The 23,772-nt window shown below is 36.5% G+C and overlaps 1 protein-coding gene across 8 annotated transcripts in view; it reads left to right on the top strand.

Moving 5' to 3' along the window:
- Window positions 1–5,086, top strand: part of shep (RNA binding motif single stranded interacting protein alan shepard) — a 124,976-nt gene extending 119,890 nt beyond the window's left edge. For 3 of the 8 annotated variants that reach the window (XM_089254978.1, XM_089254996.1, XM_089255005.1), the window contains 2 exons: window positions 1,847–1,985; window positions 4,840–5,086. In XM_089254978.1, coding sequence (XP_089111104.1) covers window positions 1,847–1,975 — 129 coding nt within the window. In that variant the 3' untranslated portion in view covers window positions 1,976–1,985; window positions 4,840–5,086. The remainder of the gene's footprint in view (window positions 1–1,846; window positions 1,986–4,839) is intronic. The other 5 variants (XM_089254986.1, XM_089255013.1, XM_089255021.1 and 2 more) reach the window with 2 other exon arrangements.
- The last annotated feature ends 18,686 nt before the right edge of the window (window positions 5,087–23,772 follow it).

Raw genomic sequence — 23,772 nt, 5'->3', positions numbered from 1 at the left:
CGAATCAAGGAAGGACCAGTAGTTTGCCTTCTGCTACATTTATGTGTGATTTTTCTTGTAGCATACCAAGGCAAAGCAGATGTATAAAACGCGTTCCTACACAGAAGAACATGGACAGTTGTAAGATCGCTGAAAGTAACAAAAAATTAAATTTTGCTGAAAGTAGTTCCACTTCTGATGTTGTTATCCATGCAGAGTGTTTATTTACATCATTCATTGTGGAACATAACTTATCATTATCTTGTGCGGAGCATGCCAGTGTGCTTTTTAAGAAAGTGTTTCCAGACAGTGAAATTGCCAATAAATATGCATGTTCAAGAAAGAAAGTACATAGCTGCAATAACTTGCACATTGGCATTTTGCTATTTTAAAGCATTGAAAATTAGAATAAAAAATGTCCTGTGTGTAATCTACGGGAGTAAATTTTATAATTTTATTCCCCCCCCCCCCCCTTTAGTGAAATCTTGAGAAATTTTGGGAAAGTGATTTTCAAAGAAAATCGTGCTTCTACTAAATGCTGCATCCATGCAATCTGTTAGTTTATAAAAAATATACACATATTTTGCTAATTTTACATTTAATTCTTCATTTTGACTTTTACTCCATGGATTATGCTCGGGAAATTATGGTAGGATTGCAGGATTTTTTGTAGGAAATTGCAGGATTTTTGTAAGAAAATTACAGGACTCTTGCATTTTCAAGGTTGGCAGGTCTGTAATATACTTCCATGCAAAAAAAAAAATGCTGTGAGCTTTTTTTCAACAGATGTGTGTAAAAATCATCTATATATGAAATATCAATATTTTTAATTATATTACTCATTTTTAATAACAAACTATCTTGGAAATCCCAGATATACAAAGCAATACTCGCATTGGACTTACGATATATTTTGCAATCAGGAAAAATATATGACACATTCTTAATTTATACTGGCAATAGAAAAAAACAACTGATTCATGTTAGTGCTAATGCATAGGTATGAAGCTGAAGAAATTCCTTTCCCACCCACTTCTTATTCTTAGTAACAAAAAATTACTAATGTAATGATTTGGTAGAAAAAAAATTACACCTTGACTAATGAGCCCTGTCATCTCAGCTTCAATTCAAAGAGTATTTTAAAATTTTGAATCTGTGCAATATAAGCTAAGAAATCTTTTAGTTTTAAATGAATGGATAAAATTATTTTTGTTTTCTGTCAAATGCTGTGTAAAAAAATTAACCAAACAATTGCAATTGTATTAGCCCAAAAAATTTAAAGTATTGAAATTAATATTTTGTTCTTAACCTTATTTTGTTTTTAACTTCAATTTGTTATCTGTGTAAAGGAGATCTTTTTCATTTAAACTAATTATTTTCAACAACAAAAAAAAATTACTCCTGAACACATCAACTACAGGTTTTTGACTGTTTTAATCAGTTTTTGACATTTGTCACATCAAAAACCCATTTCTAGTATGTACTAAGCCCTAAAACCTACAATTAACTGCTTGTAATTTACTTAGTTCAATTGCCAGTTCAATTAGTATTCATGCTAATAAAATGATTGTGTTGCAGTAAAATCTATAAACATTAGAATCAATGATACAGTAAAACCCCTCTTAACGGACACCCCTAAGATGCGGTCATCCCTCTTTTACGGCTAAATATTTTCCCCTTGTATAATAAAAATATGCATCTCAAACCTCTGATTGTCACCCCTGTTTTAAGTACAAATGTTTTTGTTCTGCTGGTGACCGCAAAAGAGAGGCTTTACTGTACTTATATTTATAGTGTATAACTTTTCATCTGAGTTCCATTAATTTATACCCAAGTATATTTCATAATCTGTGATGCTATCTTTTAGCATATTTATTCACTTCTACAGGGATCGCTGCAGGATGCAATGAATGCTAGTGTGCCTGTAAGCAACACTAATGCTGTCAATGATGATCAAGCAGCAATTTATTCTCAAAATTTCAATCCAGTCAAGTGACATTTTGATGGTATGTTTTTGATTCAGATTATTGAATTCTGTTGGTGCAGTCAGGCCTTGGTATAATGTCTATTGTTTTCAATGTTGACTTTTTTATAATGTCAGTTTTCAAAGATTCCTACACCATAATTTGCGAATTGGGCTTACTCATTCTTAAGCCGCCTGGCAGTCGAGTGGTTAGGGAACTAGCTTCTCACTGTGCAGGTCTGGGTTCGAATCCCGGTTCGGGCATGGATGTTTACTAACACTAACAAATTCCCTGGACGGATCATGCTGATCCCTTGGGAATACGTGTAGATCACGTTATTATTATTTTTTTTTTAAAAAAAGTCTTCCCGTCTGTGAATTTATTTTTATTCAGTTCCTAGGAGTTCCTTATTCTGTTCCTCAGCACTTGAAACTCGCCTTTTCTGCAAAATCAAATTGTCACCAAAATCTGTTACTGCCAATTCTGAATTTTTGTTGAATATCTACTTGGACAAACTCAGATTTCAGTGATATGTTGTGAACAAAAGGCTAAATTTCTCCTGAACCAGAAAACCAATATGGTTTATAGTAAGATGGGTGTTTGCAGAATTGACAATTAAAAACTTTGGCGACAATTTGATTTCAAACTTTGCCAATTTTTCAGTGCTTGTAGCTCGCTGGTAAATCCAGATATTTCAATGAAATTGGTGTCAGTTTATAATATTTTTTTCTGCTACTTCTAAATATGTGTTTAGTTTGCATGTAGGTTTCTCAGAAACTTCACAAATTTAGGTTTTTTCAGACTTGACACATTTTTTTCCATAATTGATTATTTGCCATAACTTGAAAACATTGAGATAGGATGAAGTTGGCAGGGGGTGTTTCATGTTCTACTTGGGCTCGTCTATCACTCTCTTTCATTTGGCAGAACAGATCATGATCACCCTATATGTGTGCCTAGTACACATTATAAACTGAGAGCAATGTAAAATATTTTGGAAATTATATTTCCATACCAACATGGAAAAAAAGTAATCAGGTCCAGGAAAATGAGAAGAAAAAAAATTATTTTTGGGTAATTTTTCACAAAAAAAAAATGCTGGACTCGTAGTAAATTTGGCTGGCTCCTAAATTATTTCTAGATTTGTCAATCTTTGACTTGATCTGTTGGTTGTTTGTGAACCAAGCAATAACATTTAGAAGTTGACTAATATTTTAATGGCTGTCATCAGTTGAAGGAGAGTTTCTCAAGCTAAAAAGACTTGAGTTGGTTTATCCTCAACATGTCCCCAACACCAGTACATCATCGTTTCATCGTGTTTATGATGTTTAAATCAGTTTAAGATGCACATCTCAGTTTTTATTGCATAGTTTTGGAGATTTAAAATTTTCTAACACTATAATAAAAATAGAGATGTGCTGAGAAATTGGATAATTTCTCAGCACATCTTTATTTTCATGAGTGAGACAGGTGTGCTTGCCGAATGGAACATCTTTTACCTTTCATTGACAAAGCATAACAAACATATCAACCACTACTCTCATGTATCACCAATGAGACGATTAACAAGTTTCAATATTTTTATTCATAAAAACCATTATGAGTTTGCATGTCTAGTGTTGTGATGAATGGCAAAGAGCCAAGCACCATCAAATATGTGCATATAATTTTTGGTGATTTTTTTTTTCATTGCTTGCATTTTAACTAAATTTAAAACGGCAAAAATTCAAGTAATTTTATAATAAACACACACTCTTTCTCTCTCTCTCCAGTGTTCTTAAAAACAATAAAGCCCAAAAAAAGAGTGATGGCTGTAGCATGTCAATATAGAGTGTATTTATTCTGTATGGTAATTTTTTCTTTTGCCTGAGCAAAACCATGATTTATCAGAGAAGACAATGTCGTGCGACTCTGGCTGACGTGTATAATGTTCAGTGCATCATTTCAGTTCATTGCTGAATAACCGGAAAACCCGTTGGTGCGCCTGTAAATAACACAATCAATTGTTGAGTTTTGTGACGCAACATTGAGAAATATGTTGATGTTTCGTTCGTTTATTGCTTTGTCAATACGGCCACTTACAATTTATAGACCGATGAGGCTGAACTGATAAATTATCTGTTCTGAACATATTAGCCCCGTTTACATGGGAAATAAAATATCCTGGGATTAAATTATCCATGGAGAATAAATTATCCTGGTTACCAGTAACGAATTTTTTCTAAAACCTGTTTATATGGCCTTTAGTTTATGCTGGTATTCCCCCTCTTTCTTTCTGGATGTCGTCCCTGGTCACTTGGGTTGAACGGAAGTGGTTGGCTCAAGATGGCTGACGAAGGACTAACTAGTTTTCATCACATAAAGATTATGGGAGAGGAGGTCGAAGTCGCCCACCATTATTCTGCAACAAAGATGGGACACTCTTGATGGATCTCCGCCCCTCCTTATTTCTCCCATGAGAAAAAAAAGTTGCCATGCTGGTAATAATCACCAAAACAACCCCCCAATCTTGCACATGTAAACAGGGCTATAGTGTACTTCAATGTTTCCAAAGTGAATATATTGCCCCGTGGGTTAAGGTGATGGAATGCTCTGGGTTAAGTAAGGATCCAATGGGTTCACTTGAGTTTGTGGATGATGAGAGCGAAAAAAAAAATTTAAGACAGGGCAGTGGAACAATGGTTTGGGATGTTATGGTCTATTTTTATATCCTATGGAAATTAAAAGTTGCAGTTACTTTTGGTGTTCTGTTTTGTAAGAACAGAGTTTATTAATATTTTTCAAATGGGAGATACACACTTTATAATAGTATGTATAGTGCATTATTCATAGGTTTGTGCAAAGTTTTAGATTTGCTGTGAGCACATCTCTCAAATTAGTTTTTTTTTCTTTTCAGGAGCAAGATAAAAAGAACGGGATCAGTTTTGAACGTTTGATCTTCTGCCTCTATCTGTTGCCAGGAAAAAAGTCAACTGCGTTCTCTCCCACTTTTTGATCAAGAACTGCAGTTGTTATTTCGATTTATTTACATTTCTTTTTATCACTATTATCTTTGAAAAAAAATACAATTTCAGACTGAAAAAACTACACACTTGAAAAAAAAAGTGAAAAAATTTACAGAGCTACTTTTATTTTATTAATAATTGGAAAAAAAAGACTATTTTTTGAGCTAGAGTGTTATTTCTCGAGATTCTACACGATGGTGTGTGTGTGTGTTGTTGCTTGCTTGTTGTTGACTTACACACGCTGCTGGAAGGCTGTTCCTTCAGCAGAGAACATAGAAGAGAAGAAAGAACTAAAATAGAGGAGCCAGGAGTTGAAGCAAGTGATTGCTACCAGGTGACGCAAGTGAAAAAAAAATACAAGATTTTGATCAATGATAATAGAGCCTATAGAGGTTTAAGTTTTTTTTTTTAATTTCACATAAAAAGAGCCAGTGAAAATATCCTGAAGGTGATTGGTTCCTGAATCAGTACGAGAGTCGTCCTTTCAAATATCATTTGCAGGGCAAAATGTCACACATTCTGCTCGTTAAACGTCTGGTTTTGACATTTTCTTCAACTCCTTCAAGAAGTGTGCTTGTGTGTGTTTTACATCTACTTGGTCTTTTTTCATGTTAATAAGGGGGAAAAAAGACACTGATTTTTTTCATATTTTGATGTCTGTCCTTCATAGTGATGTGCATGTGTTTGTGGATTGTCCTGTTCAAAAAAGAGAGCGAGAGAGGGTATGTGAGAAATAAAAACGAAAACAAAAAAAGTGAATTTAGGATTAGTTTTAGGTATAGTTCTAAAAAAAAGTCTAGTGTTTTTAGCTATTGTCATTGTGCATGTGTGCACATTTCAACCTACTGAGTGGTAAGCAGGTGAAGATTTTTTTTTCTTTGTTGAATGCTTTGAAAAAATGCTTTGGAAGTCACAGAACTGCGGAAAAAAAGACTGTTGAACAGCTTAAAGAAAAGTGATCTAACAAGATGTTCAATTTCATGGGGGGAAACTGCAAACGAACAACGTTGTGGTGGACTTGTGCCTTTGTTTTGTTAATCTTCCCTCTTACATGCTGGCTAAATACTCGAAACGGTACCACTGCAAATTTTTATTCAAGTCTGTTCACACCATCCAAGCAGCTCTTTGAAAGAAAATTGTAAAATCATAGTGTATATATGAGAGTTTAAAATGAAACCACTGTAGTAGGTCTGTTTTTGTCCTTTTTTTTTTAATTTATGTGTGGAGAGTTATATTTGTGTGTGTTTTAAGCCCTCCCCACCCATTATACTTGGTGCTTGTAATAAAAGTTTCATTTTTTTTTTTCTCTCCCCCAAATTCAGATCTGCATCTTTTCCTATCCTCAAAATATCGAACTGTAAATTTCAGGGTATTTCTACAATTTAGTAATATATTATCTATTATCATCTAATGATCTGTTCTTTTCAAGTATGGCAAACCCCAGTCTTCCTGACATTTAATTCTTTTCATTTAAAAAAAAAAATTCTTGTGTATATAAGTAAAGATGTCTAATATTATAATTCACACGATTGCTTCTTTGCGCATGCGTGTCTCTCCTCAGTAGTCTTGGGTCTTCCACATTAACAAGTGAATCATCATGATCAGAATTTTTTTATACTCTTTAGAAAATACCATACCTCCATTATTTTTAATTTAATGTTAAATATTTTGGAAAGTTAATTGAAAAAATTATCAGATGGTACTCATAAATGTAACTGGATACAAATTATTTATATTTTATAATGCCAATTCCAAATGAAAAATTCTAAATTTTTGCAAATGGTTTTATTTTATTTCTTTTTCAATTCAATGACAAAATTTATTTTTAGGTGCAAGAGCATGATATTCAAATCTGTATAGTAAAATAAACTGGTTATTTATACAATTTCATTTTTTTTCAATACTCGTCTCTAGCCTGTAATCTTTTACTTTTAATTTTTAGGGATTAATATATGAAATTTAATTCAAAGATAAATTTTTTAAGTGTTATTCACAAAGACTGATTCAAAACTGCTTTAAATCTGTAAAAGAAAAGTTTTGTGACCCTTGTTTTAACTGTTGTTCACCAGTATATCATTTATCTGCATTTTTTCCCAACCCATAATTTTTTTTTAATGTGAAAAATTTTTGATATTTTGTTGTCTTCTATTTGTTTGATTTTAGTTGGCAAAACAAAAAGGAACTATTTTTTTTCTTCCTCTTCCATCTCCATTCTCGGCTTGTGCCTAAATTTTCACAAATTAGCAATAAAGTCATGAGTATTGTGAGGTTGGGAACTTTTTTACATAGATACGATGAGATACCTACAGAATGACACTTGAAATTGAAGTCATAATCCATAAGAATATTACTACGTCACACTACAGCATATATGTTGTGCGCTGTCAAAGTATTTTTTTCATCACTTCATTGGAGATAGGAAATTATTCTGCGCAATGCATGTTGCATGGACTTTGTGCCTTAAATTATCAACTTTGTTTCCCAATACCTCATATTTTCCATATTAGCAAATCCAATATCACTGAATGAGCATGAATTATAAAGAATGGAGATGGTACTGAAAGAATTTTTTTCATTTCAAGAACTTTTTATTTTTGTGAGGGGAGGTATCATTGAGAAAATTTTCAATGCATGTATAAATGTCATCGCTTTCTCGCACTCATCCCTTTAGTTGTTGTACATTTGTCTTTTGTTCCGAGTCCTTCCCCTTATCTTCTTTAATTTACTTTGGAAATGACAACTGTTTATTTCTTCATTGATCATCAGTGCAGCGTTTGAGCATTGTGTTGAATCATCAATGTTCAAAATTTGTAGATGTAAAACAGTTTTCTTTTTCATCTTGAAATGCGCCCCCCCCCCCTAATGTCTTGTTTGTTACTGTCATTTTATTCTACTGATGACTATGACTGAAGAAACGGGTAATTGTTGCAGATTCAAAGTAGAGGATTTTTTTTTTTTTTTTGATATATTGGTTTCTTTTCTTTAATGTTTCCCACTTAAATTTTTAAATCAATCTAATAAGTTCCATGCCTGTAATTTTGCATGAAAATTTAATTCGGTTTTAACGAAGAAAAAGTTAAATAGAAGTGCGCTTTCACAGAACATTTTGTGTTCCATTATTAGATTGGTTTTGTGCTATAAACACTTAACAAAAATAATGTAAATCATGTTCCTATAGCAAGTGACTATTTTTTCGAAATATCTTCGAATCTGAATCAATATAAACATTTCTAAAGCAAACAAAACACAGTAATATTTCACACCTTAAAACGTTCGGTATAAAAAAAAATTCCATTTTGTTCTTTTGTGAATTTCACTTGTATATTGTTATTGTATAGTATTTCAACTTTTTTTTGGTTATTAGCATATCTGTAAATGAAAATCCTGTTCATAGTGCCATTGAACTCGGATATATATATGTATACATATATGTCCCTGAAAATGTGAATTGTAAGTCGTATTGAAAAAAAAAATAGTTGTTAGTAAAAGGAGAAAAAAAAATATTGAGCTTTGTTATATTTTGGGAGGAATTAGGGATATGAAAAAAAAAATTACCATTCAAACAACAAGTGCTCACAACAAAGATATTGTAACTGTTAAATAAATGTTATTTAGAAATGGATATTTTTAACGAGTGGTAGGATAGGAAATTTATCAATGATTTTTCTTTATTTTTTCACAAAAAAATGACATTCCTGTTAGGATTACCAAATAAGGTTTTTTGTGAAAATGAGAAAAAAAAGAAAACTTTTTTAATTATTTACAGCTCAGTAAAATTTATATCTTTATAAGAAGAGTAATGTTACCTATTGGTGCGAACTATAGAGTAAAAGAAAAATAGTTTTTAGAGTATTTATTGCTGTGTTTTTATATGTAAATTTTTGAAAGTTTGTTTTTTTTTTTTCATCGGTGTTCATATTCCACTTATTTATGGAGAACATTCCATTGCTTGGAGATATTCAAGTATGTCTCAATACCAAAGTACTAAGGTTTTTTTTTTCTTTCCTTTTTTTATGTGTGTTCAAACATTCTCTCCAGTTTCTGTTTTGTTTAAATGATGCTGTGCCTTTCTTTCCCTGGGAATGTACGAGAGGCATCCTTTCCTGAATATTTCTACCGTATGTAGTGTTATTATATTTAGAATTATGGGAAGAAAATTCAAAGAAATTGTACTAGTGCCAAGAGTTTTCGTTTATTATCATTTGGTAACATTTATTTAAAAGATTTCAACACTTTGTTCCAAACTAGTTTTCATTTTTAGCTGTTAAAATTATAGTGATATTTTTCTATTTACTCTTGTGAAAATACTTCTGTGGCACTAAAATTTTATTTATTTTTTTCATTGGTTACTTTAGGTCATCTAGACAGGAAATAAGTCATTTCTTTAATTACTGCATTCCTCCGCATTAGCAGGCATGCTGGGAAACTTGGAGGGGGGGAGGGTTGCAGCTTTTTTTTTATGTTGGACTCTGGTCCATTCCCGGGAAGAGCAATGTTTAATAAATATCACAGAATGCACTCAAAGGACAAGTTTAAATTAAGTTCTGAGTAAATAATAGAGTTAGAATCACTCTAGCAAACGTGTTTCACCCTTGAATTTGATAACAATAATGCAATTGAGCATTTACTTATTGCTTTAGTTTAATTATCGTCAACCTGATTCCAGAGTGTGCAAATGCCACTACTTAACTGTACGTGCACCTCTTACACATTTCTCTGTGGAATTTCGAATGAACTGATATAGATTATCTCAAATTTCCATTATACCAGAAAATATGGTTATTCTTGGCATGTTGATTTTTCTCACTGTTTTTTAGCATGCTGACTAATGCAGGGAATGAGGTAAATCTTTTAAAAGGTTTCTTATATTTTCTCCATAAATTGATCGTAGGGGAAAGACGAGTCTTACTATGATATGTGTCAGGAATTTCTCTCTGAGAACTCCAGCTGATGAGGGGAAAATGATGTAGTAGTAGTAATAAGAAATTTGAATACAAGCCTTTGAAGTGGCTACATAGTTCAGATTAATAAATCGTGAATAAAAATCGTATATTTTCCAATTATCTGAAATGATAAAGTTTAGCCACTATCATCTCATTGTGATGCTGCATACCAGGGACATTTCATTTTTTTATTTTTCCAGTTTTTTTTTCATAATTCTGTTTAAATTCAGGAATGTCTGTTTTCGAAATTTATATACGTTGGAAGAAATTTAGCTCATTTCTGGTTTTCCTCCTTTTATATAAATGTATACACAGACTGTTGGTCACAGACCATGTCATATCTTTTAAATGTTATGCAAGTTATTTAAAAAAAATTAGAATAGTAAGTTGTCAGTGAATTCTATACGTTTTACATTAGTTTGTAATTTCGCCATCATTGATTTCTATAATTGGAGGAGAGAAAAAAAAGAACCTATTGCCAAAAAAGTTTTCAAAATATTTTCATATCAAATATACTTGAAATTGTCATGGTATAGTAATGTATCCAAACAGGTAAAAGAAAAACAATAAGAGGTATTATACTTGAATAAGAATCTATTCAGCTGTAGTTTTATTTTTTTAATTGTATTGGCAGAATTGTAATTCTATACTTTTCCCCTTTCGATTTTTGGTTGATGAATCAATTGCTAGCGTTATTTGTTGATGTTTTTGGTAAATTTGCTAGTGTATGTAAAAGAGATAGAATTTTTTTTATGCTTCATTATCCGTGCAGAAAATTTGTAAATATATTTAAGGCTGTCGCCAGAAACCGAGCAAATAATTATTTTTAAAGCACCGTTGTTGTTTTAGGTGAGAATTTTTTATGGCGGGTTGCCACCAAAAAACTTAGTTGGTGTTTATGCCTGCATCTCTCATTCCAAATTTTTTTTTATCTGGCACTCGTTCTAATGCTTCAGTACTTACATGGTCCTCAAAGTCAGAAAAAACAATCAAATAGATCCTGTTGTCAGCTTAGTAACCACTTACTAATAATAGTTTTTGGTTTTTTTTACTCTCAGTTGCATGCAATCAGATGAATATGTTTAGTTTTTTATGTAGTTGGTTTTCTGTTTTTAAAAATCGTCAACTGGAACACACTTAAAAAAGAGTTTCACATGAGAATCGAAAAACTTTATGTTGTTGCAAAAGAAGTATAGTAGTTGTTATGAAAGTATCATTAAATTATTATTTTTTTGACTGAAAACAATCACCTCCCCCTCCCACAAGATAAAGAGGGAGTAGTTCAATCTACTAGGGGTGTACAATTCTTTCAGTCTGCGGATAAGATGGCTACTGCTCTTGGGGGGTGGAGGTTACACACACCCCTGTTCAATTGATCATTGATGAATAATCAGCTACGGTATTTTCATAACCTGATAATTCGTAAATTGCCAAATTTTGGTGGTTTACTGCATTCCAGATAGAAAAAAAAAAAATTTCTTTCAGTAGTAGAAATTAACTCTGGAGCTACTGCGTATATGAAGGAATAAGGTAACCATCTTGTCGAAATTTTGGATTTTTTTTTTCTTCTCTGATCTGTTCCAAGACTGATCTTTATCAACGATTACTATTTATTTTTTTTCACTACATTTCATATATATATTTATGGTTTATCTTCTCAATACTTTTTTTTTACTCCTGGGAAAGTTCAAAAAATAGATATACTTACTTTATGTATACAGTGTTCACCCATAGTGCAGAACAGTGCCTACATCTGCGCTCTCACTCACCACTTTCAGTAATCTTATTCCCCCTTTTTATATACCTGTTTGCATTTCTTTTTTGTACATGTGAAAAGGTGCTAAATACATACATAAATGCCAAGACATTTGCAAGAGAAAAAAAAAATGTGTGCATCTCATTTGATACCATTAAAAAAAATGTACCTTTTGCTCAAGTGTTTTGAAGAGAAAAAAAAATTCAAATAGAGAACTTGAAAAATAAATACTTTCTTTCCCCTCCCCCCTTTTTTTTGTAATGTACATTTATGTAAAAAAAGATGAAAAATAGAATTTACTCTTTGATTCATATAAATGTTTTAAAATGTGTAATTTTTTTTTTTTTTTAATTTTTTGTCGCTGTTGAGAAACCACTCCTGTCTTGTTCCGCTTGTGATTTTTATAAAGACTGTAAACTGTTTTCCAGTTTGAAAATGTTGTTTTATTGAAAAGGTTTTATTTATAGGAAGAAGTGAAGTGGAATTCTAAAATATATCTCTTAAATAGAAAAAATTTCATTGTAAAAGCGCGATAAAAAAAAAAGTAATCAAAATTTATGATAAGTAAATTTTAGAATAGCAGTCGGTATATTTGAATTGAATTTTTTTTTTTTTGCCTGAATAAGCAACATTTCTTGACTGGATGCAGAAGAAAATTTCTATCGTTTGTGTATAAAATATATATATTTTTCCCCCACATTGTTTGTGAAATACTGTGTGTGAAGGTGAGATGAAAAAAAAAATTTTCTTTTTGCTTTTTTTCCCCCATCCTTTCCTCCTGATGTTTGTAATTTAAATTATTTTTCCCCTCTCCTTCTATTTGCCGCGTTACTGCTGTTTCCCCATAATTATTATTTTCAACATAGGCAGAAACGAGCATAACGTGTCTGTGTGATTGTAAATATACGGTTGGATAACGAGGAAAAAAAGAGAAAAAATAAAAAGCTTCCATCCCCATTTTTTGATTAAAAAAGAAAAAAAAAAATTGCTCTTTGATAATTTTTTGTTTCTTCTTTTTTTTTTTTTTTTGGCATCTTACATTCCTCATTTGTTTGAACTCATTGGGGGACGGACGTTGGTGTGTTGTGTGTACTTGTCCCACGGATACAAACCGTTCTTTTTTGTGGATACTGCGAGGTAAAAAAAAAAAGAAAAAAAAAACATTAAATTTTTTTATGTTGAAAGAAAAAAAAAAATTGTGATATGTTTTCATTTGTTGCTTTCCATATACTTATTTTGTATCTGAGAAACAAACGATATATATAGTGATACCTCGGCTAACGTAGATGACTCTTTCCGGAATCACTGTCGTTAGCCTAAACGCAATTTCCCATAGGTTTCTATGAAGAATCGTTCTCAATTCGTTCCAGAAACGGTTTTTCTAACACCAACGAGCGCTATGAGAAAAAAGACAAAAACTGACTGAATGCTAAAATGAACAGCTTCAAAATTGGATAAATGAGGGTCTACAGGAAGAGATGAGAGGTACTGATGATCTTTTTATTTTACGGTAATATGTGCAAAACCAACACCAGCTTTAGTCAATCAAGGCTGTTGTTGACACAATCTAGTCCAGTTCGTTAGTATCTTCATCTATTGTGATTTGGCCAGCTCATCTCTGTCTGATACATGCATATAGGGAAAAAATGCTAGAATGTGTCCAGACTTCAGCTTGACGCTGAGTCTTGGGTCTGAAAATATGGGTTTTTTTCAATGCATTTTTTCTATTACGAAGGTTTTTAACAGCTGGCTGATACGAAGATATATTTTGGAAAGAGAAAATTCAATTGTCATGCGGGGAATCGAACCTACGTCCTCTCACTTGCCGGATGAGAGCACTAGACTACACAATCAACAAACATATCGATCTGTCCTTGGAGCTTGTCTAGGGCGTTCACCCGGCAAGTGAGAGGACGTGGGTTCGATTCCCCGCATGGGCAATCGAATTTTCTATCTTTCCTAAATGTATTTTCGCATGGATAGCGAAGGGTGACATCATCCTCGGACATTTTCTATTAGCTGAATCATTTTATTTTACATGAAACAAAGGCTCATCCGGAAAACAATTCCGAGATGGACATGAATTAGGCTCGAGTGGCAGTAATTCTATGAGATGATTGGCGCTAAAATTTTCACCTCACAACCATGGGCGGAGGTGGAGTCGACTGATCTAATGTATATATGCATATACGAATTGACATCTTGCCCCCCCCCCCAGACCTCCAAGTCTATCTCCGCCTATGCTCACAACTCCAATGTTTTATATTAGCACTTACATACATATCGACGAAAATTTTCGTTAGCCGAGGTATCGCCGTACAGTTCTGTATATAGACGTCACTTGGAGTGGCAAAACCGATTCAGTGTTCAAAGCTTGTGGCAGAGGACAGTGAGTCCGCTGCCCTCCCCATTTCTAGGGGGACTCAGGGTGGTATTCACCGACAGGGTTTAAACTATAATCACAATTTTTAAACAGGAGATCGACACGGATTGGTTAAAAACCTGAATTTAACGAATCCGTGTCGGTCGATCTATCAAAAAATGTGACTACAGTTTAAACCCTGTCTGTGAATACCACCCGTACTTGATCCTATCGCAATGTTTTGTCATTTTTACGGGTAATTGTATTTGTATTCTTTGAATGAAAGATACCTCAGAGGTACACATTTTTAACGGTTTTAATTATTGCAGGACAAATCTCAATCGCTATGGCGACTAAAATTTTCTTTGCGTAGATACTAAATTGCAGTAGGGCCGCAACTAGGGGGGGGGGGGGGAAAGCAGGCGACTCTCGTGCCCCGGGCGCTAGACTCAAGGGGGCGCAAATTTCATTGAGACGCCTCCAACATTACAAGGGGTCGTCAAAATGCGCGCTTGCCCCAGCTGACCAAGCATCTAGTTGCGGCCCTGATTGCAGGCAAAGAGCAGCACAAAATGTTTGGAATTTACAGCGGATCTGACAACGAGGGTCACAGAGGCTCTGAACAGGTCAAAAGAAGCATTATTTTGGACCTCTTTTCTTCATTTAAAAAATATTTTGGCACCTAAATTTTTTTGCGATTTGGCCAGCCCTGGTTTTAATCTTAGAAGAGGTATAAACGCTCCTATACCTCATCTAAGGGCTTTGATGAATCTTTTTTTCAAGAAGACTTGCGTACCTAACTCAAATGATTATTCAAAAAAGAATAATTTTGCCAGAAGAATATTGAGGTGACAACACCACGTCAGTGCCGTCTTAACGCATGGGCCCACCCGGGCACCTCAAGAAAAGAGGGGCCTCACAAAAATGAGATTCGGTTGAAATTTTCTAGACTTCACCTGGTAGGGCCTCAGAAAAACCACTTGGCCCACGATGCTCTTAAGACGGCCCTGCACCACGTTGTTTCTTCTAACGCAAATGGTCCTAGTAAAGATGTCAACCCTAATTAATCGACTAAAAAAAAAAATGCTTTTTTAAAGAGCATTTTTTGACACTCGAACAAAAATCCATTTCTTTTTCTGGTAGCTAGTTTTGACAAGAATATATGGTCGGAGGCAAATTTTGGGAATAAGTGGCTGAGAAAATCAGTATAATAATGTGAGAAGGGTGGAGAGTTTTTTTACAACCATGAATCCGCTTCTGCCCAGAGAGCGAGAGACTAACGCTGAAAATTTCCCAATGATATCTCGCCACCTGAGGTTTCATTTGATTGCATGGCCCGAATTATTCTCTGAACAGGTGCTGATTTTCTTGCAACATCAGCTTCGCGTCCGTAGACACACTGGAATATTTTCCGCTCATCTATTTTCCCCTGTGTAGTAGTGTTTTTTTCTTCTTCCTCTTTGAAGTATCAAGTGAACAATTTCCTCGTACATATATTTCTTGAACGTGGTTTCTTTCCCGGAAAATTTCGACCAGCTGGTGATTTTTTTCCCCCCTTCATTTAAACTGCAGTTGTATTTCTGAGCAGCTGTGATCACATGAGATCTCTCGACTATCTCAATATACCTGGCCTTATTTATACATGTATAGTTTCAGTTGAATACACATTTTCTGTTGTTTTTTTATGTGCCTGTTACCAACCTGTTCGCTTTTTTTCTGGAGGATGAGATCAAGACTATGGTTACTTAGTGTCATGTGTAATATAGGTAATATGAGAGTTTGACACTGCTGTCTTCAAGCATGGGGCTCGCGCAGGCACGGCTCGGTGGTCGCATTAACATTATATAAGGTTAAAATTTTCTAGAGTAAGCATGTAAATCACACTCATCTCCAACCTGTTCTTTCTTTCACCCGAACACGGTCTATCGTTGTTGGACAATTTTATCATATCTCCAATGGGGCTGGATCGCGGTGGAGAATAATAATGCTACATAAAATGGGAAATAAAATAGATCTTCAACCCGTTACTCGCGAGCATGATGGTGCTTCCTGAAGCACCAAGGGAGCTCAATGCTCATGTCCGATTTCGTGCTCGCGAGCACCTGATAAACGCTTCACCCTGTAAGAATTTCCATCAGGAATTACGATTATGCAGATTTCAGGTATATCTATGTCGACGTTATCTTAAAGGTGCTCTTCATTTGACGATAGGCATAAGCAGTGTTCGCAACTCGAGAAAGGTTGATGGACCCCTGACGTAGATTGATAAACGGGTATTTCTAGACAGGTAGGGGCCTCAGAAAAATTGCCTTGCTCAGGAGCCCCCCATGGTGCTCACATTCTCCTCGCTTCTGAACCAAAACCCTGACCATTAAAAAAATTGATTTTGTGTTTATTTTTATGTCAAAATGACCTTTAAAAAAATATTAATTAGGATCGATATCTTGATGTTAGGTACCCTTACTCATACAGTATGTGTACCTCTGGAGCAAAGAGATTAAGGTGACCCTGGAGTTTTCACTCAACTCATTTCGCGGGCTTGTTTTTAAACGAGCGTCTTTGGATTAATTTATCAGGATTTGTGTGTGTGGTGAGATATTTCAACCTTTATGATTATTTATCGAAAGATAGCCTGCAGCATTGCGGTCGTATGAGCATCGTGCTTCCCTCTTATCGTGAGGTTCCAGGTTTGAAACCCATTGAAGCACAGTGGTAGTCGGCTGAAGATGGTTTTCTGCTGTTTTTTTCAACTTCAAGGAGTGAAAAGAATCCCGGTCTTCCATTTAAAAAATTCTCTCCGCAGAGAGCAGGCAGACCTCCAACATACTTCATAACATGGGAAAAAAAAATTCAAGGATTTACCATCTTTACTTCAAAATATGGAACACAGATGGCACCACCAGCAAGAACATGCACAACTATAACAACATGTATATATGTTAGGACCATGCATATACATACACGTTCCGACATGTACGGATTCGTTAGAAATTCAGCAGAGATGCGTGTTGAGTTAAGTAGTAGTAGCCGCTGTGGTGGTCATAGTGACGGACTCGCGTAGCGAGGTCCCGGGTTCGAACCCCACCGTCGCCACAGTGGTGGTCGGATGAAGTTGGTTTTCTGTGGTTCCCAACTTCAAGGCGCGAATGCGAGCCGATCTCCCCTTTAAAAAGTCTCGCCACAGAGCAACAGACCTACAAATAGTACAAATGTAATTCAATCATAATCACTCACTTCACTTCTGAAATATAGATGGCGGCACTGAAAAATCAAACAACACTACATACGCACTCGGACTGTTAGGTACACACACAGTTACACTTCCGGCACAACTCACTAGGTAGTAAATCGCCCATAGATGGTGATAGACCTGAGTTGTGCTCGGTTTGAAAGAAAGAAAGTAGTAGCTTACAAAGTTCCGCAGAGCAATATGGACGAGGTACAGTAGTAGTAGCCTACAGCACGGGTGGTTTTCACGTCTTGTTACAATGGCTCCTATATTCCTGTGTTTCCCAATCCTTTGCCTTCCGCGGCTCCTAGTATGATATAGAAAATAGCATTTCAAAGAACTGAAATGAGCACACATAAAAAATACATTAATTCGTTGCGACATCCCTAGGAACCACGACGCACAGTCTGAGAACCACTATTCTAATCAAGTTGGAACTTAAAAAAAGTTATTCGAAAGTTCCCGTTACCCATCGAGGGAAAAATCGCCTCTAAGTTGAGAAACCCCCCAGCACAAATGCTCTTAAACTTGACAACCTAGGCACCTTCAGCTTTTGGCACAACGTGGGCCATATTTGGCATTTTAACGAAGGTCGTGGGCCCCATGCTTTAGAGTTTGAACCAGTGGTTTTCAAACGTTTGTCACCCACGGCTCCCTTTCACGATGCATGGTTCGTATGCAGTTCCTCAGAATATGGTTTGGTTGATATTTTTACATAAGAACCAGTTTGAAGCGCAAATAAGTATACAAATCAATATCTCCAAGCTAAAGGAGATACTTTAGCTCGCGGCAGCACACTCTTTGAGAGAGTATGTAAGGGGTCATTCAAGTATTTCGTCTGCATTATTGATATGGAAAAGGTTGCTGACTTTTGATGACGGAGAGGTGGACGTGAATGATGTTTTGCTAACGTCATCAACCACCCTTTATAAAAACATGAAATATTCTTAATGAAATCTCTACTGAGTGTGCAAAAACGAGAAAAATTTTTACCTAGTTCGTGGGCACCGGAACTAACATCACCTCCTTTCCTCTCCCCCCCCCCCCCCCTCCATTGATAAGTTCTCTACAGAAGCACTTTAGTGATCTCTAAATGTGTTCCGCGGATCGTTCAATTATCTGGAAATGTCTACGGGCCGCTTAAGCGCTCTGGAACTGCGCCGCGCGTGTTTAAGGTATCCATCTCTACATGTGCCACAGGCTGGGCAGTCTTAAGAGTATCATGGGCCCCCGGGCCAAGTGGTTTTTCGGATGCCCTACCTGGTAAATCCTAGAAAATTTCAACCGGACCTCATTTTTGTGAGGCCCCCGGACCGTGCCTGGGTGGGCCCATGCGTTAAGACAGCACTGGCCACAGGTCGCTTAAGTGTTCTGGAACTGTGAGGGCGACATTTGGCTCTCGGGCCATGGGCTTAGAGGGTGGATCGCAAAGAAAAATTTCGAGTTCTTAGCCTTTAAATAGCATTGAAATTCACAGAAACTGATTATAATAATAACATACAAAGGTATTTTCTTCCGCGATATTTTAATTTTTTTAAATCATTTTTTGCATTAAAAAAAATGAATTTTTGATCGTCAGGTGGGTTGGGCACGAGCCCCTCTATTGGTGCCCCCCCCCCCCCCCGACTATGTCTCTGATCCTAATATGCGTTAGGAGGTAAGGGGCAGAGCTTAAGAAATTTTACTGACAGACGGGGAGGGGGGGAGTAAGAAATAGCTAAAAATTAGCTGACGTAATACTTACATAGCCCTTAAAGTCAAAAAACACTGCAGTGCTTATGTCTTAAAGTTCACACACTCCCAATCAGTCGTCATTTTACGAACTTCGTGTGTTCTCAATGACACACTGCCCTAGCCGATGCTAAAACATCCACTAGCTTCATATTACATTTGTCGAGTTGCCATCAACCATTGCTATACCGACCGCTGGCACAGTTGCCAATTATTGCTGAAGTATTTCATATTTCCAGGCGCGACAAATAAAGAGCTGTTGTAATAGCATAGTGAGTTCAGGCATGGCCGTTCGGGGCCGTAGCGTGTCTTCCCGGGGCAGACCTTTTATCGGGGTCCGCTTGAAAGGGTTATTATTATGTCACAAAAAAGTATTCATTTCTTTGTGAGATCCCGGGCCAGTTCCCTGCCTACGTGCCTGAGTGAGTAAAAATGCATTTCATAGTAAACATATCTAAAATGAATGTAAATAATTTTCAAAACAAAAAAAAAATTGTATCAAATATATCTTCATTAACAATTTCAGTAAAAATGGTTGAAAGTATTTGGGAGCAGGCCACAATTACCGGAATGTCCTGTAAAATACGCCCGAAGTTACATTGACAATAAAAAAAAAAATATTAACGATGCTACTGCCATCTATTAAGTAATGAAAAAAAGAAACCCGCAAGCATAAAAATTTTGCTGCTATATATATCTACTGACAAGAAATTAAATCTATTTAGTACGGCCGTACATTGGTAGATGGCAGCACATCATATTTCATATTTTGCCGTTTATTAGGGGTCATTTAAGTATTACGTCAGCATTCGATGGGGATTTGGTGACAGGGGGGGGGGGGGCGGTTTGGATGCATCAACCACCCTTTATAAAAATATGAAATACTCTTAATGGCATCCTGAACTGTGGTTTGTGGGCACGTGAACTAACTATCTCCCTATATTGATAAGTCTCCTAGAGAGCCACTTTAGTGATCTCTAAATGTTTCGTGGATCCTTCAAGTGATCTAGAAATGTATTTTGGACGCTTAAGTACTCTCGAACTGTGCCACGCATCACTCAAGTGATCCTTAATTATGCCGCGGATCACGTAAGTAATCTGGGAATGTGCCGGGGGTAACTTGAGTGATGTAGAGCCGCACTGGAGTAGCTCTAAAACCTGGGGCAACTGTCACTCAAGGGATTTCTAAATGTGTCACGGATCGCTTAAATGTTCTGGAACTGTGTCGCGGTTCACTTAAGTGATCTGTGAATGTGCCACAGGTCTACTTGAGTGATCTGAAAATGTGCCACCGGCCACCTAAATGCTCTGGAATCGTGGCATGGGTCACCTAAGAGATCTGTAAATGTTCCGCTTAGTTCATTTTTACAAAATTAGGTTTGAAGGGGCAGGTCACATGCCACATCAGATAAACCCCCGGCCCATATTTGGTCCACGGGTCAAGGATTTTATCATTATATGGCTTAGAGTGTGGGTCGCAATGAATTTAACAAAGATAAATTTTGCGTTCATAGCCTTCAAATAGCATTGAAATCAACAGAAATTGATTGTAATAACATATAAAGGTATTTTCTTTCGCAATTTTTTTTTAAATATTTTTAAATGCAAAAAAATTATTTTTTGATCGTTTGGCGGGGAAGGGGGGGGGGCAGGAGTCTCCCTATGTCCCCCCCCTTCCCCACGTAAGTCTCTGATCCCACCAATATAGGACAGGAGGTAGGGGGGGGGCCAGGGGCGTAGCCAGAAATTTCGTTCGGGGGGGGGGGACCAAAGTGACAGAACAATAGATTTGGCCATCTTTTTCCCTTTTTTCGGTCATTTTCTCACATTTCGGGGGGGGGGGGGGGACCAGACCCCCAAGTCCCCCCCCCTGGCTACGCCCTTGGGGGGGTGCAGATATGACGAAGTTTTGCTGACAAGGGGGGGGGAGTCAGAGTTTCGCTGAGTTTTGATGAAAGGGAGGGGGGGGGGGGTCAAAAATGGCTGAAAACTTGCTGACGTAATACTTGAACGGCCCTTAATGCTATTACGCGGGGTGTCAAACAAACTAGTAAACAGTTTGAAAGTTCATGATAATTGAATTAATTGGTATATATTTGAATGTAGTCTGCGAAAAAAAGCTATTCTCACTGGGGAAGGTGGGGGGGGGGGTTTCCCCCTAGGTTTAGAAAAGAAACTAGTTCAAATTTTCGTCGATAGAAGACGCTGCACGAAGTCACAGGGGAATTATGAAAATCAGAGTGCTATTATACAATGCAAGGTGCACGATTAACAGTTAATTTCTGAATTCTCCTGTTACTGGCGCTTGCATAAGGTTTTTCATCGCGATGTAGACATTGATGAATAAATAGATTGACTTTACGCCCCGTATTTCCCGCGCGGGACAGTTCACGTTAAAATATCCCGGTTTTTGAAGTATTTTCAACGAATCCAACTTGACTCTATTTAGTCTTCATTTTACTCTTCAAATCGACGAATAAAATTATCTTCCCAACTCAGAGAAATTAAATTATATTAAATTATGTTTTTTTATTTATTTAAGCATTTTTATTTTATTATCAAGGACGTAATATTGCGTCCAAACGCCAGTGGAATGAATTTTCAAACAAGTCTATGTGTTTTCTTTTCCCTCTCCTCACCACCACACGAAACTTTGTTGCAACCCTATGAAGAAAAAGTAGTTCATTTCATCTCAGGGAGGGGGGGGGGGGAGGTAAAAAGCTTCTATTTCTTTTCTCTCTCTAAGCTTAAATAGGTTCTGTTATATCATATACATAAGACAGGGGAAAGAAACAGGTAGGTGAGGGTGAAAAGAGAAATGTACTTCATACCTACTATCTCTTATCTATAATATAAGTATTACACAGATAAGAGGTAAGGGACCGTTCAAGTATTACGTAAGGAAAGTTTTAATCATTTTTGACCCCCCCCCCCCCTTGTCAACAAAATTTCGGCATCAGCTCTGCCCCTCTGAAACCTAACACATATTGGTGGGATCAGAGACGTACATGGGGGGGGGGGGCATAGGGGAGTTCTCTCGTGCCCCCTTTCCACGATCAAAAATTTATTTTTTTAATGCAAAAAAAAATAATTTTTTTAAAATTGAAATTTCGGGAGAAAATACCTTTATATGTCATTATAATCAATTTCTGTTAATTTCAATGTTATTTGAAGGCTATGAACTCAAAATTTATGTTTAATAAATTCATCGCGACCGACCCTCTAAGCCATATAATGATAAATCACATAAAATTCCTTGGCCCGCGAACCAAATATGGCCCTGGGGGTTACTTGATGCGGCCTGCCCTCTTCAAACCTAATTTTGTAAAAATGAACTAAACGGCACATTTACAGATCGCTTAAGTGTCCGGTGGTACAATTCCAGAACATTTAAGCGGCCCGTGGCATATTTTCAGATCACTTAAATGACCCGAGACACAGTTCCAGAACACTTAAGCGATCCGTGACACATTTAGAGATCCCTTGAGTGGCATGTGACGTAGTTTTAGAGCACTTAAGTGGCCCCCAGTGCGGTTCTACATCAGATTATTTAAGTGATGCGTGGCACATTTCCTAAGCGGCCCAGACACATTTTCAGATCACTTGGATCCGCGAAACATTAAGAGATTACTAAAGTGGCTCTGTAGGGCACTTATCAATAGGAGGGATGTTACTTCAATTGCCCACGAACTATCGAAAGGCTTTTCTCGTTTTTGGCGCACCGAGTGAGATGCCATTAAAAATATTCCATATTTTCATAAAAAGTGGGTGATGACGTAAGTATTATCCAAACCCTCCCCCCTTGTCATCAAAAGTCAGCAAATCGGAACAACCCCCCCCCCATCGATGATGACGTAATACTTGAACGGCCCCTAAGAGGAGAGAGTGTAATAACGTATTGTTTCCCGCTTTTTCATTTGTTTTTTTTCTTACTTTTCTACTTTTTCCCTTCCTTTTTCTAACATGCCATTACGTTAGAACAAGGTTATCATTTATTTGTATCGCCGATTCGTCAAGCAGAGACCATCCGAATTTCTCGCGAATCGTTTATGAAAGAAGCGGTTAATTAACTGTAATTTTAAATGTCGCTACATTTCCCGCGATCGGTGGTTTTTGCTATGATATTAGCAAGAGTTGGCAACTTTGCTTACCTTTGGCAATAATTGGCAATGTCCTGTATTTTCCCGTGTTTCGAAGCCCAATTTCCGAATTTTTCCTCTAGCAAATATGGTCAGTCCATGCATAAAGCTTTTTATGCATCGATGAAGGTTGAAAAAAGCTGAAGAGGGGCCGTTCAAGTCATCGAGCTAACATTACTTATAATATAAAGTAATATTAGTAGTATAAGCTCTATCGTTGAAGGTACGTACTACATCAGCAAATTTTTAGCCACTTTTGACCCGTTAGAGAATTCCCCCTTCCCCCCGTCAGCAAAACTCTGACAACCCCCTTGTCAACAAAATTTCGTCAGCTTTGTCCCCACCTCCTAACGAATATTGGTGGGATCAGACGTACGCTGGGTGGGGAGGCCATGGCCCCCACATCCTGAAGCAGGGCCCCTAGGCTGGGATCTTTTATGGGCCCCCCCCTTCAACCAGACATTCACGGGGGACCCCCCTTTATGATGAATTTATAGCGTGAAAAAACAAAAAAATTATTGAAATCCTCCCGGGCCCCAGGGCTGGAGCCTTGTCAGCCCACCCCTTGGGGGGCCATGGGGGAGAGGGGGACCCAGACAATCAAAAATTTATTTTTTTAATGCAAAAAATATTTTAAACAAAAATTAAAATTTCGAAAGAACAT

Source organism: Pholcus phalangioides, unplaced genomic scaffold (assembly GCF_987345545.1).
Source record: "Pholcus phalangioides strain wild (caught in Gottingen) unplaced genomic scaffold, Ppha-v1.0 ptg000004l_1, whole genome shotgun sequence".
Taxonomy (NCBI): Eukaryota; Metazoa; Arthropoda; class Arachnida; order Araneae; family Pholcidae; genus Pholcus; species Pholcus phalangioides.
This window is presented reverse-complemented; position numbering and strand designations above follow the sequence as displayed.